At 41.8% G+C, this 15,505-nt stretch overlaps 1 protein-coding gene across 2 annotated transcripts; it reads right to left on the bottom strand.

Moving 5' to 3' along the window:
• Positions 1-557: 557 nt before the first annotated feature.
• Positions 558-2,893, bottom strand: LOC144893934 (uncharacterized). 2 transcript variants are annotated; one of them, XM_078785161.1, is made up of 3 exons: positions 2,507-2,893; positions 2,172-2,411; positions 558-1,376 (listed from the first exon to the last, which is right to left on the bottom strand). In XM_078785161.1, the coding sequence occupies exons 1-3, from the start codon at positions 2,548-2,550 to the stop codon at positions 1,139-1,141; spliced, it is 522 nt and encodes a 173-aa protein (XP_078641287.1). In that variant the 5' UTR covers positions 2,551-2,893; the 3' UTR covers positions 558-1,138. The 2 variants fall into 2 exon arrangements, with proteins under 2 accessions (XP_078641287.1, XP_078641288.1); XM_078785162.1 differs by lacking the exon at positions 558-1,376 and adding an exon at positions 1,696-2,024.
• Between the last annotated feature and the right edge of the window lie 12,612 nt (positions 2,894-15,505).

The raw sequence follows: 15,505 nt of genomic DNA, 5'->3' as shown, positions 1-15,505 counted from the left end.
AATTATTCAAAATCGTTGATGTAATGGATACTATGCCTTGGACTTACAAATTATATGATATGAATTGGGAAGAAATCTTAGGTTCATTTTACTCACAAGAATTACAAAAAACAAAACTGATAATTCATTAAACAACAACCATCCATACTTTCATCCACCCAGATTAGCTAATTTAATTAGTAGTAATAAAAAAATTAAAAAATTTTTTTAAAATCATAAGCCACACCCACACAGACCCCACACACAGACCCCGCCCACACATACCCCACCCACACAGACCCCGCCCACACAGACCACACCCACACAGACCCCGCCCACACAGACCATACCCACACAGACCACACCCACACAGACCCCACCCACACAGACCAACCCACACAGACCACACCCACACAGACCACACCCACACAGACCACACCCACACAGACCACACCCACACAGACCACACCCATCATCCCCCACCCCTGTGCGCCCCCACCCTTGATCCCCCCTCATCCCACCCCCACCTTCCCCACACACACAAGGGGTGGGGAGGGGTGGGATGAGGGGGGATCAAGGGTGGGGGTGCACCTTCCCATCTTTTTTTCCTTTATTCTCTTTTTGTAATTAAGAATTAAATAATTCTGGACAAAGCGAATAAAATCAAAATTATTAAATAACATTAAAAACATAAAAATTATAATAAAACATTTTTCACGAGGTATAAATTCAGTTTCTTCCATAAATTCAGTTTCTTCCAAGGTATCATGTGGTATAAATACAGTAATAAAATCAAAATTATTAAATAACATTAAAAACATAAAAATTATAATAAAACATTTTTCACGAGGTATAAATTCAGTTTCTTCCATAAATTCAGTTTCTTCCAAGGTATCATGTGGTATAAATACAGTAATAAAATCAAAATTATTAAATAACATTAAAAACATAAAAATTATAATAAAACATTTTTCACAAGGTATAAATTCAGTTTCTCCCATAAATCCAGTTTCTTCCAAGGCAGTCCAACATAATGTTGTCTCCCATGTTGACTTCACCAATTTCTTTTGTGTCTGCAAGGCACAAAAGGGATTTTAAATTAAATTCACCAAACACAGTATTTGCCTGCCGTGCCATCCCAAAACCACACGAGGGCAGTCTAAGACCATAAATGAGAAACTCCATTTATACTACACACATTGTAAGATGAAAATTTTAAACTCACATGGCCAGGGAATGAGTTGACACTCCTCCCAACTATCATCTCTGCTATTGATCTATCATCATCCTTTGGAACTCCAGGTAATTCTGTAAGGGGTTCATTCAGATCCTCCCTTTGTTGGTGATAATCATTGGTTTCATCATCAAAGTTCATGTTGTTTGGTTGGCTTTTAATGCTGAAATAAAACAAACAGTTGACATTTAAATACCAACTCACTGGTGATATCAAAATCGCAAGACAGTATCCAAGTATCAACCAAACCGTTTAATAACACACATACACACAGTATCAAAGTTTGTGAAGAATTAATTATATATCTTACCTCAAATCCCAGGTCTTTATGAAGTCATCAATCTCATCTATTGTCTCTGCTATTGATCTATCATCATCCTTCGGAACTCCAGATAATTCTGTAAGGGGTTCATTCAGATCCTCCTTTTGTTGGTGATAATCATTGGTTTCATCGTCAAAGTTCATATTGTTTGGTCGGCTTTTAATGCTGAAATAAAACAAACAGTTGACATTTAAATACCAACTCACTGGTGATATCAAAATCGCAAGACAGTATCCAAGTATCAACCAAACCGTTTAATAACACACATACACACAGTATCAAAGTTTGTGAAGAATTAATCATATATCTTACCTCAAATCCCAGGTCTTTATGAAGTCATCGATCCCATCTATTGTCTCTGCTATTGATCTATCATCATCCTTTGGAACTCCAGGTAATTCTGTAAGGGGTTCATTCAGATCCTCCCTTTGTTGGTGATAATCATTGGTTTCATCGTCAAAGTTCATGTTGTTGAGTTGGCTTTTAATGCTGAAATAAAACAAACAGTTGACATTTAAATACCAACTCACTGGTGATATCAAAATCGCAAGACAGTATCCAAGTATCAACCAAACCGTTTAATAACACACAGACACACAGTATCAAAGTTTGTGAAGAATTAATCATATATCTTACCTCTCACATAACATCCCAAACAAGGTGTTTAATTCGTTGTCAGTCATTTGTTCATTTGTAGAGACAGCTTTGGGTAATATTAATGGGTGAGAGAGGCTGTTCAAACATTCAACCATCTCATTATGAAGACCCCTCCGAACTTCAGTGAATTCTTTAAGCGTTTCATTCAGATCCTCCCTTTGTTGGTGATAATCATTGACTTCATTTTCAACATCAATTACCAGCTTTGATAAAGATATACTGTAAAAGAGAAAAAACAATAATTATTGAGAGGCTGTTAATGATGTTCCATATAAGACAATGAATAATTAATCGTGAGAACAAAAAAAACTTACCTGTCTTCTGATAAAGCTTCATCCTCCATCCTCCAGAGAAACATAACGTGTGTTTAAAAAAGCAAGGTGTGGTTAGAGCCTTTATAGGCAAGGCTGAGTCATTGGTAAGGCTGAGTCATGGCTGAGTCATCCTGTGCCAAGTTGGCAACTGGCTCAACAAAAGATGATGCAATGTTTCACCATAAATGATAGAACCAAGTATCAACCAGACTAAAGAGTGGAGGTGTAATCAACCTTGGCATATAAATGGAAAACATAACGAATTTGAAAAATTTCAGATTCAAGAGATTGAGAGAATCACTGGTCAGAAGGTTCTCAAGACGGATAAACGTATTCATTTGTTAAGTGGGGTAATGGAGGGTGGGAAGAAAAATATATTAGAGTGGAGTGAGAACTTTAATGGTTATCAATCGGATAATAAATATTATAATAATAAATTGGTATGTGGGAGAGGAGGAGGTCAAACAAGAACCCTCCGTGAAACATACCACTTTATACTTTCACAACAAAAGGTTAAGGAACCTGTATACTTTATAAATATACTTGATGGGGATGAGTTCTATAGGAGAATGGAACTCTTTAAAAAGTTAGAAAGAGATAATATATTTATAGGCTCAGTAGTAGAGTGGTCTAAGGAACTACATTAAGGGGGTAGTGGGGGGAATAGGGTAAAAATTACATGTAAGTGAGAAGGATCATAGGTTCATAAGGCTAGAAGGATTATAGATTCATAAATGAAGAAAATCATAGGTTCATAAGGTGAGAAGGATTATAGGTTCATAAGGTGAGAAGGATTATAGGTTCATAAGGCGAGAAGGATTATAGGTTCATAAGGTGAGAAGGATTATAGGTTCATAGAGGGAGAAATAGAGGTGTTTATGATTTTTGAAAAAGACAAGGGGGTAAATGACATTAGATAGGGATTTCCCATGTTAAACTGAGGTGTCCCAGAAGCAACATTTATCACCTACTAGCGCAAGTGCGAAAAGTGGATTTGCAACACTCAGACAAATGCGAGTTGTGGTTTTCAACACCAGCGAAAGTGCAAAAAGTGTATTTGTAACACTAACACAAGTGCGAAAGTGGTTTAGCAACACTAACACAAGTGTGAAAGTGGTTTTGCAACACTAACACAAGTGCGATAAGTGGTTTTCAATGACATTTCGAGTGCGGAAATTGGTTTTTGCAACAATAACACAAGTGCGAAAAGTGGTTTTGCACCGCTAACACAATTGCAAAAAGTGGTTTTGCAACACTTAACAAAATGTGAAAAGTGGTTTTCAACACCAGCACGAGTGCCAAAAGTGGTTTTCAATGCCAGCATGTGTGGAAATTGTTTTTTGCAACACTCACACAAATGCGAATAATGGTTTACAACGCTGGCACGAGTGCAGGAGTGGTTTGCAACACTAACCCAATTGCGAATTGTGGTTTTCAACACTCACGCAAGTGCGAAAGTGGATTTGCATCACAAACACAAGTGCGAAAAGTGTTTTTGCAACACTAACACAAGTGCGAAAGTGGTTTTGCAACACTAACATAAGTGCGAAAGTGCTTTTGCAACACTAAAACAAGTGTGATAAGTGGTTTTCAATGCCAGTTCGAGTGCGGAAAGTGGTTTTGCAATACTAGCACATGTGTGAAAAGTGGTTTTCAATGCCAGCCCAAGTGTGGAAAGTGGTTTTGCAACACTAACCAAGTGCAAAAAGTGGTTTTCAATGCCAGCGCAAGTGCGAAAAGCGGTTCTGCAACACCAGCTCAAGTGCGGAAAGTGGTTTTCAACGCCAGTACAAGTGCGGAAAGTCGTTCTGCAACACCAGCTCAAGTGCGGAAAGTGGTTTTTGCAACAATAACACAAGTGCGAAAAGTGGTTTTGCAACACTAACACAAGTGCGATAAGTGGTTTTCAACACAAGCACAAGTGCGATAAATGGTTTTGCAACAGTAACTCAATTGCGAAAAGAGGTTTTCAACACTACCACGAGTGCGGAAAGTGGTTTTCAATGCCAGCACACGTGTGGAAATTGATTTTGCAACACTCAGACAAATGCGAGTTATGGTTTTCAACACCAGCGAAAGTGCGAAAAGTGGATTTGCAACACTATCACAAGTGCAAAAAATGCTTTTTCCACACTAATACAAGTGCAAAAGTGGTTTCCTGCACCAACACAAGTGCGAAAACTGCTTTTGTAACACTAACACAAGTGCGAAAGTGGTTAAGCAACACTAACACAAGTGTGAAAGTGGTTTTGCAACACTAACACAAGTGTGATAAGTGGTTTTCAATGCCATTTCAAGTGCGGATAGTGGTTTTTGCAACAATAACACAAGTGCGAAAAGTGGTTTTGCACCGCTAACACAATTGCAAAAAGTGGTTTTGCAACACTAAACAAAATGTGAAAAGTGGTTTTCAACACTAGCACGAGCACGTAAATTGGTTTTGGCAACAATAACACAAGTGCGATAAGTTGTTTTCAACACGAGCACGAGCGCGTAACGTGGTTTTTGCAACAATAACACAAATGCGGAAAGTGGTTTTCAACACCAACACTTGTGCGTAACGTGGTTTTGAATGCTGGCACGAGTGCGAAAAGTGGTTTTGCAATATGAAACCAAATGCGAAAAGTGGTTTTCAAAACGCGCATGAGTGCTGAAAGTGCTTTTCAACGCCAGCATAAGTGTGGGAATTGGTTTTTGTAACACTGACACAAATGTGAATGATGGTTTGCAAAGCTAGCACGAGTGCAGGAAGTGGTTTGCAACACTAACACAAGTGTGGAAAGTGGTTTTCAAAACGAGCACAAGTGTGATAAGTTGTTTTGCAACACTAACCCAATTGCGAATTGTGGTTTTCAACACTCACGCAAGTGCGAAAAGTGGTTTTGCAACACTAACACAAGTGTAAAAAGTGGTTTTGCAACACGAAGACAAATGCGAATTGTGGTTTTCAACACAAGCGAAAGTGCGAAAAGTGGATTTGCAACGCTAACACAAGTGCGAAAAGTGGTTTTGCAACACTAACACAAGTGCGAAAGTGGTTCTGCAACACCAGCTCAAGTGCAGAAAGTGGTTTTCAACGCCAGCACAAGTGCGGAAAGTCGTTCTGCAACACCAGCTCAAGTGCGGAAAGTGGTTTTCAACACAAGCTCGAGTGCTGAAAGTGGTTTTCAACACCAGTATAAGTGTGGAAATTGGTTTTTGCAACACTAACACAAATGCGAATAATGGTTTTCAACACCAGTATAAATGTGGAAATTGGTTTTTGCAACACGAACACAAATGCAAATAATGGTTTACAACAGGAGCACGAGTGCGGAAAGTGGTTTGCATCACTAACACAAGTGTGGAAAGTGGTTTTCAACATGAGCACAAGTGTGATAAGTGGTTTTGCAACAGTAACCCAATTGCGAAAAGAGGTTTTCAACACTACCACGAGTGCGGAAAGTGGTTTTCAATGCCAGCACACGTGTGGAAATTGAATTTGTAACACTCAGACAAATGCGAGTTGTGGTTTTCAACACCAGCGAAAGTGCGAAAAGTGGATTTGCAACACTAACACAAGTGCGAAAAGTGCTTTTGTAACACTAACACAAGTGCGAAAGTGGTTTTGCAACACTAACACAAGTGCGATAAGTGGTTTTCAATGCCATTTCGAGTGCAGAAAGTGGTTTTTGCAACAATAACACAAGTGCGAAAAGTGGTTTTGCACCGCTAACACAATTGCAAAAAGTGGTTTTGCAACACTTAACAAAATGTGAAAAGTGGTTTTCAACACCAGCACGAGTGCCAAAAGTGGTTTTCAATGCCAGCATGTGTGGAAATTGGTTTTTGCAACACTAACACAAATGCGAATAATGGTTTACAATGCTAGCACGAGTGCGGGAAGTGGTTTGCAACACTAACCCAATTGCTGATTGTGGTTTTCAACACTCACGCAAGTGCGAAAAGTGGTTTTGCAACACTAACACAAGTGTTAAAAGTGGTTTTGTAACACGAAGCCAAATGCGAATTGTGGTTTTCAACACCAGCGAAAGTGCAAAAGTGGATTTGCATCACTAACACAAGTGCGAAAAGTGTTTTTGCAACACTAACACAAGTGCGAAAGTGGTTTTCAATGCCAGCGCAAGTGCGAAATGTGGTTCTGCAACACCAGCTCAAGTGCGGAAAGTGGTTTTCAACGCCAGTACAAGTGCGGAAAGTCGTTCTGCAACACCAGCTCAAGTGCGGAAAGTGGTCTTTGCAACAATAACACAAGTGCGAAAAATGGTTTTGCAACACTAACACAAGTGCGATAAGTGGTTTTCAACATGAGCACAAGTGCGATAAGTGGTTTTGCAACAGTAACTCAATTGCGAAAAGAGGTTTTCAACACTACCACGAGTGCGGAAAGTGGTTTTCAATGCCAGCGCAAGTGCGAAACGTGGTTCTGCAACACCAGCTCAAGTGCGGAAAGTGGTTCTCAACGCCAGGACAAGTGCGGAAAGTCGTTCTGCAACACCAGCTCAAGTGCAGGAAGTGGTTTTTGCAACACTAACACAAGTGTGAAAAGTGGTTTTGCAACATGAAGACAAATGCGAATTGTGGTTTTCAACACTCACGCAAGTGCGAAATGTGGTTTTGCAACACTAACACAAGTGTGAAAAGTGGTTTTGCAACACGAAGACAAATGCGAATTGTGGTTTTCAACACCATCGAAAGTGCGAAAGTGGCTTTGCATCACTAACACAAGTGCGAAAAGTGTTTTTGCAACACTAACACAAGTGCGAAAGTGGTTTTGCAACACTAACATAAGTGCGAAAGTGCTTTTGCAACACTAAAACAAGTGCGATAAGTGGTTTCAACGCCAGTTCGAATGCGGAAAGTGGTTTTGCAATACTAGCACATGTGTGAAAAGTGGTTTTCAATGCCAGCACAAGTGTGGAAAGTGGTTTTGCAACACTAACCAAGTGCAAAAAGTGGTTTTCAATGCCAGCGCAAGTGTGAAAAGTGGTTCTGCAACACCAGCTCAAGTGCGAAAAGTGGTTTTCAACACAAGCTCGAGTGCTGTAAGTGGTTTTCAACACAAGTATAAGTGTGGAAATTGGTTTTTGCAACACTAACACAAATGCGAATAATGGTTTTCAACACCAGTATAAGTGTGGAAATTGGTTTTTGCAACACTAACACAAATGCGAATAATGGTTTACAACAGGAGCACGAGTGCGGAAAGTGGTTTGCATCACTAACACAAGTGTGGAACGTGGTTTTCAACATGAGCACAAGTGCGATAAGTGGTTTTGCAACAGTAACCCAATTGTGAAAAGTGGTTTTGCAACACAAAGACAAATGCGAATTGTGGTTTTCAACACCAGCGAAAGTGCGAAAGTGGATTTGCATCACTAACACAAGTGCGAAAAGTGTTTTTACAACACCAACACAAGTGCGAAAGTGGTTTTGCAACACTAACACAAGTGCGATAAGTGGTTTTGAACACGTGCACAAGTGCGGAAAGTGGTTTTCAACGCCAGTACAAGTGCGGAAAGTCGTTCTGCAACACCAGCTCAAGTGCGGAAAGTGGTTTTTGCAACAATAACACAAGTGCGAAAAGTGGTTTTGCAACACTAACACAAGTGCGATAAGTGGTTTTGAACACGTGCACAAGTGCGATAAGTGGTGTTGCAACTGTAACTCAATTGCGAAAAGAGGTTTTCAACACAACCACGAGTGCAGAAAGTGGTTTTCAATGCCAGCACACGTTTGGAAATTGATTTTGCAACACGCAGACAAATGTGAGTTGTGGTTTTCAACACCAGTGAAAGTGTGAAAAGTGGATTTGCAACACTAACACAAGTGCGAAAAGTGCTTTTGTAACAATAACACAAGTGCGAAAGTGGTTTAGCAACACTAACACAAGCGTAAAAGTGGTTTTGCAACACTAACACAAGTGTGATAAGTGGTTTTGCACCGCTAACACAATTGCAAAAAGTGGTTTTGCAACACTAAACAAAATGTGAAAAGTGGTTTTCAACACCAGCATGTGTGGAAATTGGTTTTTGCAACACTAACACAAATGCAAATAATGGTTTACAACGCTAGCACAAGTGCGGGAAGTGGTTTGCAACAATAACACAAGTGCGAAAAGTGGTTTTGCAACACTAACACAAGTGCAATAAGTGGTTTTCAACATGAGCACATGCGTGGAAAGTGGTTTTTGCAACAACAACACAAGTGCGAAAAGTGGTTTCCAACACCAGCTCAAGTGTGGAAAGTGGTTTTCAAAACGAGCACAAGGGTGATAAGTTGTTTTGCAACACTAACCCAATTGCGAATTGTGGTTTTCAACACTCATGCAAGTGCGAAAAGTGGTTTTGCAACACTAACACAAGTGCGAAAGTGGTTTTGCAACACTAACATAAGTGCGAAAGTGCTTTTGCAACACTAAAACAAGTGCGATAAGTGGTTTTCAACGCCAGTTCGAGTGCGGAAAGTGGTTTTGCAATGCTAGCACATGTGTGAAAAGTGGTTTTCAATGCCAGCACAAGTGTGGAAAGTGGTTTTGCAACACTAACCAAGTGCATAAAGTGGTTTTCAATGCCAGCGCAAGTGCGAAAAGTGGTTCTGCAACACCAGCTCAAGTGCGGAAAGTGGTTCTGCAACACCAGGTCAAGTGCGGAAAGTGGTTTTTACAACAATGACACAAGTGCAAAAAGTGGTTTTGCAACACTTACACAAGTGCGATAAGTGGTTTTCAACACTAGCACAAGTGCGGAAAGTGGTTTTCAACACCAACACAAGTGCGGAAAGTCGTTCGGCAACACCAGCTAAAGTGCGGAAAGTGGTTTTCAACACAAGCTCGAGTGCTGAAAGTGGTTTTCAACACCAGTATAAGTGTGTAAATTGGTTTTTGCAACACGAACACAAATGCGAATAATGGTTTTCAACACCAGTATAAGTGTGGAAATTGGTTTTTGCAACACTAACACAAATGTGAATCATGGTTTACAACAGGAGCACGAGTGCGGAAAGTGGTTTGCAACACTAACACAAGTGTGGAAAGTGGTTTTAAACATGAGCACAAGTGCGATAAGTGGTTTTGCAACAGTAACCCAATTGTGAAAAGAGGTTTTCAACACTACCACGAGTGCGGAAAGTGGTTTTCAATGCCAACACACGTGAAGAAATTGATTTTGCAACACTCAGACAAATGCGAGTTGTGGTTTTCAACACCAGCGAAAGTGCGAAAAGTGTATTTGCAACACTAACACAAGTGCGAAAAATGCTTTTGTAACACTAACACAAGTGCGAAAGTGGTTTCGCAACACTAACACAAGTATGAAGGGGTTTTGCAACACTAACACAAGTACGATAAGTGGTTTTCAACATTACCACGAGTGCTGAAAGTGGTTTTCAACGCCACCATGTGTGGAAATCGGTTTTTGCAAAACAAACACAAATGCAAATAATGGTTTACAACACCAGCACGAGTGCGGAAAGTGGTTTGCAACACTAACACAAGTGTGGAAAGTGGTTTTCAACACGAGCACAAGTGCGATAATTGGTTTTGCAACACCAACCCAATTGCGAAAAGTCGTTTTCAACACCAGCACGAGGGCGGAAAGTGGTTTTCAACGCCATCATAATTGTGGAAATTGCTTTTTGCAACACGAAGGCAAGTGTGAAAATTGGTTTTGCAACACCAACACAAGTGCGATAAGTGTTTTTTTTTATTGCGCGATAAGTGATTTTCCACCAGTTTGCAACACTAACACAAGTGTAGAAAGTGGTTTACAACACGAGCACAAGTGCGATAAGTGGTTTTTTCAACACTAACCCAATTAGAAATTGTGGTTTTCAACACTGACGCAAGTGCGAAAAGTGGTTTTGCAACACCAACACAAGTGTAGAAAGTGGTTTACAACACGAGCACAAGTGCGAAAAGTGGTTTTGCAACACTAACACAAGTGCGGTAAGTGGTTTTCAACGCTATTACGAGTGCTGGAAGTGGTTTTTGCAACTATAACAGAAATGCGAAAAGTGGTTTTGCAACATTGACACAAGTGTGGAAAGTGGTTTTCAACACTAGCGCAAGTGCAAAAAGTGGTTTTGCAACACTCAGACAAATGTGAGTTGTGGTTTTCAACACCAGCGAAAGTGCAAAAAGTGGATTTGTAACATTAACACAAGTGCGAAAGTGGTTTAGCAACACTAACACAAATGTGAAAGTGGTTTTGCAACACTAACACAAGTGTGATAAGTGGTTTTCAATGCCATTTCGAGTGCGGAAAGTGGTTTTTGCAACAATAACACAAGTGCGAAAAGTGGTTTTGCACCGCTAACACAATTGCAAAAAGTGGTTTTGCAACACTAAACAAAATGTGAAAAGTGGTTTTCAACACCAGCACGAGTGCCGAAAGTGGTTTTCAACGCCAGCATGTGTGGAAATTGGTTTTTGCAACACTAACACAAATGCGAAAAATGGTTTACAACTCCAGCACGAGTGCGGGAAGTGGTTTGCAACACCAACACAAGTGTGGAAAGTGGTTTTCAAAACGAGCACAAGGGTGATAAGTTGTTTTGCAACACTAACCCAATTGCGAATTGTGGTTTTCAACACTCACGCAAGTGCGAAAAGTGGTTTTGCAACACTAACACAAGTGTAAAAAGTGGTTTTGCAACACGAAGACAAATGCGAATTGTGGTTTTCAACACCAGCGAAAGTGCAAAAAGTGGATTTGCAACACTAACACAAGTGCGAAAAGTGGTTTTGCAACACTAACACAAGTGCGAAAGTGGTTTTGCAACACTAACATAAGTGCGAAAGTGCTTTTGCAACACTAACGCAAGTGTGATAAGTGGTTTTCAATGCCATTTCGAGTGCGGAAAGTGGTTTTTGCAACAATAACACAAGTGCGAAAAGTGGTTTTGCATCGCTAACACAATTGCAAAAAGTGGTTTTGCAACACTAAACAAAATGTGTAAAGTGGTTTTCAACACTACCACGAGTGCTGAAAGTGGTTTTCAATGCCAGCATGTGTGGAAATTGGTTTTTGCAACACAAACACAAATGTGAATAATGGTTTACAACACCAGCACGAGTGCGGAAAGTGGTTTGCAACACTAACACAAGTGTGGAAAGTGGTTTTCAACACGAGCACAAGTGCGATAAGTGGTTTTGCAACACCAACCCAATTGTGAAAAGTCGTTTTCAACACCAGCACGAGGGCGGAAAGTGGTTTTCAACGCCATCGTAATTGTGGAAATTGCTTTTTGCAACACAAAGGCTAGTGTGAAAAGTGGTTTTGCAACACTAACACAAGTGCGATAAGTGGTTTTGTTATTGTGCGATAAGTGGTTTTCCACTGGTTTGCAACACTAACACAAGTGTAGAAAGTGGTTTTCAACACGAGCACAAGTGCGATAAGTGGTTTTTTCAACACTAACCCAATTGCAAATTGTGGTTTTCAACACTAGCATAAGTGCGGAAAGTGGTTTTGCAACACTAACACAAGTGTAGAAAGTGGTTTACAACACGAGCACAAGTGCAATAAGTGGTTTTTTCAACACTAACCCAATTGCAAATTGTGGTTTTCAACACTAGCGCAAGTGCGAAAAGTGGTTTTGCAACACTAACAAAAGTGCGGTAAGTGGTTTTCAACGCCAGTACGAGTGCGGAAAGTGGTTTTTGCAACTATAACAGAAATGCGAAAAGTGGTTTTCCAACATTGACACAAGTGTGGAACGTGGTTTTCAACACTAGCGCAAGTGCGAAAAGTGGTTTTGCAATACTAACACAAGTGGGAAAAGTGGTTTTGCAACACTAACACAAGTGTGAAAAGTGGTTTTGCAACACGAAGACAAATGCGAATTGTGGTTTTCAACACCAGTGAAAGTGCAAAAAGTGGCTTTGCAACACTAACACAAGTGCGAAAAGTGGTTTTGCAACACTAACACAAGTGCGATAAGTGGTTTTGTTATTGTGCGATACGTGGTTTTCCACCAGTTTGCAACACTAACACAAGTGTAGAAAGTGGTTTACAACACGAGCACAAATGCGATAAGTGGTTTTTTTAACACTAACCCAATTGCAAATTGTGGTTTTCAACACTAGCGCAAGTGCGAAAAGTGGTATTGCAACACCAACACAAGTGTAGAAAGTGGTTTACAACATGAGCACAAGTGCGATAAGTGGTTTTTTCAACACTAACCCAATTGCAAATTGTGGTTTTCAACACTAGCGCAAGTGCGAAAAGTGGTTTTGCAACACTAACACAAGTGCGGTAAGTGGTTTTCAATGCCAGTACGAGTGCGGAAAGTGGTTTTTGCAACTATAACAGAAATGCGAAAAGTGGTGTTGCAACATTGACACAAGTGTGGAAAGTGGTTTTCAACACTAGATGTCTCTGATTCCTTAGTATCTCTCCCGGGTTACTCCCTCCTCCGGTATGATAGACCTGAGCCTCGTCCTGGAGGTGGGGTTGCTATCTTTATCAAAAACTCTCTTCCTCACTCGCCCTGCACTGCACTCTCTCCACCTCACCCCCAGGAATACCTCTGGCTACGGCTTCCCCTTCGCTCCCACCTCTTGTTCATATGTGTGTTGTACCGTCCACCAAACAGTGATGACTCCATCTACATCTCACTGTCTGATAATATGGAACAAGCTTCTATCTACTCATCCCAACTCTCTCTTCCTCATATGTGGTGATTTCAATTGTCACCATGCCAGTTGGCTGGGTGTGGGTACCTCTCTCACCAGCCATGGCTCCTCAGCAAAGGACTTCTGCGACTCACTGGGACTGACACAATCTGTCAATTTCCCGTCATGGATCTCAGTCAACGGAGCATCTTCTCTTCTGGACTTGGTTATGACTAACTTCCCTGAAAATGTCTGCTGCTCTTCTTCTGCTCCAATCGGATCATCTGATCATGTGCTTGTTAAAGTGGACATCTCTCTGACCATTCTCAGGGAGCCTGCTCAGCGTCGACAAGTCTGGCATTTCACTCAGGCCAACTGGCATGGTCTTCAAGCAGCCATCAATCATCTGGACTGGTCTCCCATCTCTACCACCTCTGACATCAACTCATCCTGGGAATTCCTCCAAAGTAAATTGCTCTCTCTCATGCATAGATTTATCCCATCTCGTCTTCAGTTGTCATACCCTTCCTCCCATCCATGGAACACGGAATCTTGTGGTGAGGATGTTGCCCAGAAACAACTTGCCTTCGTCTCCTGGAAAGCAAATCCAACGGAAGGAAATCTCATTTCCTTTCGCAAAGCCCGAAACAAGTGTGTGTCCACCCTCAGGAGAGCCAGGAAACAATATCTCTCCGTTCTCAAGACCGAACTCTCTTATCTGTCTCCCTCTTCCAAATCCTGGTGGCGTCTGGTCAAATCTGTTTCTGGTGTTTGTTCCCCCTCCATCCCTGCCCTTACCTCAAACGGCTACACAGCTGACTCCGCACGTGAAAAAGCTGAATGCCGTCGACTCTGATTCTGCAACTGGACCTGATGGCATCAGCCCACGGGTCCTAAAATCCTGTTCTTCCGCTCTTTCACTCCCTCTCTCTGTTCTCTTCACCCTCTCTTTTGCTCAAGGTCAACTGCCATCTGCTTGAAAATCAGCCAACATCACCGCTTTGCACAAAAAGGTGCAAAAACAGATCCTAGCAACTACAGACCAATCAGCCTTCTCCCAATTATCAGCAAAGTCATGGAATCCATCATTGCTTCGGATATGAAATCTTTCCACTTCTCCAATGGCTTGATCTCTGATCATCAATTTGGTTTCAGACCAGGTCACTCTACTCTGGACATGCTGCTTCTGCTGTCTCAACAATGGATGGAGGTCCTCAAGGCCAAACAGGAAATTAGAGCTGTCTCCCTCGACAAATCACGTGCCTTCGATACGGTCTGGCACCTCACTCTGCTCCCCAAACTCTCCTCCTTTGGTATCCATGGAAATCTCCACGCATGGCTGGCGGACTTCCTCTCTAGTCATAGTCAACGTGTGGCCCTGAATGGGTTTCTCTTATCTCCTCTTCCTGTTCAGGCTGGAGTTCCCCAAGGCAGTGTTCTGGGCCCTGTGCGTTTTCTGGTCTTCATCAATGATGTCTCTGACTCTCTTGAAAATCCTCTCTATCTCTTTGCTGATGACTCCACTCTCTGCCGCTCCATTCCTCATCCCTCAGATCGGCAGTCTGCAGTCTCCTCACTCTCTGCAGACCTGGACAAAATCACAGACTGGGCAAACAAGTGGAACATGTCTTTCAATCCTGACAAATCTCACACTCTTACGATGTCTCTCCGAAAAGACCGACTGGACAACCCTCCCATCTACTTTCTGAATAATCCTCTCCAAGAAGTTCTGTCACTCAAGCTTTTGGGTCTCACTATCTGCCATGATCTTTCCTGGGAAAACCACATTTCCAAGCTGGCCTCCAAAGCCAGTCGCCGATTGGGCATTCTCCGTCGTGCGGTCCTTCCTTGGCACACCTGAGCTCCTCACCACATTCAAGGCTTTCATCCGCAGCTCAATGGAGTACTGCTCTCCCATCGGGGCTGGTGCTCCTGCCTCACACCTTGCTAGTCTTCACGCTGTTGAAACCAAAGCATTCAGAATCATTGGAATCTCCCGCGATGACGCTATCTCCGAGGGCCTTTCACTTACTCACCGCAGGCAGGTTGGTGGTCTTTCCGTCTTCTACCGACTCCTCTCCGGCCTTGCTCCCCCAGCTCTCTCTGGGCTCTGTCCCCCAAATATTCCTGCAGATCGTACAAGATCTGCCTGCATCCCTCTTATGGTTAAACTGCCAAAATCTAGACTCTCTGCTCACCTTCACTCCTTCATTCCTCTTTTCTCCCGCCTCTGGAACAAACTCCCTCACTCTCTTCAATCCCACTCCTCCCTCCAGGTCTTTAAAACGGCTGTTCACCACCATCTCTTATCTTCCCCAATCCAAAACCTTGATCTTTTCTACCCCCGCTAATTTCACCCCAAATCCACTTTTTTGAGGTGACTT

Source organism: Myxine glutinosa, chromosome 10 (assembly GCF_964187855.1).
Source record: "Myxine glutinosa chromosome 10, kmMyxGlut1.1, whole genome shotgun sequence".
Taxonomy (NCBI): Eukaryota; Metazoa; Chordata; class Myxini; order Myxiniformes; family Myxinidae; genus Myxine; species Myxine glutinosa.
This window is presented reverse-complemented; position numbering and strand designations above follow the sequence as displayed.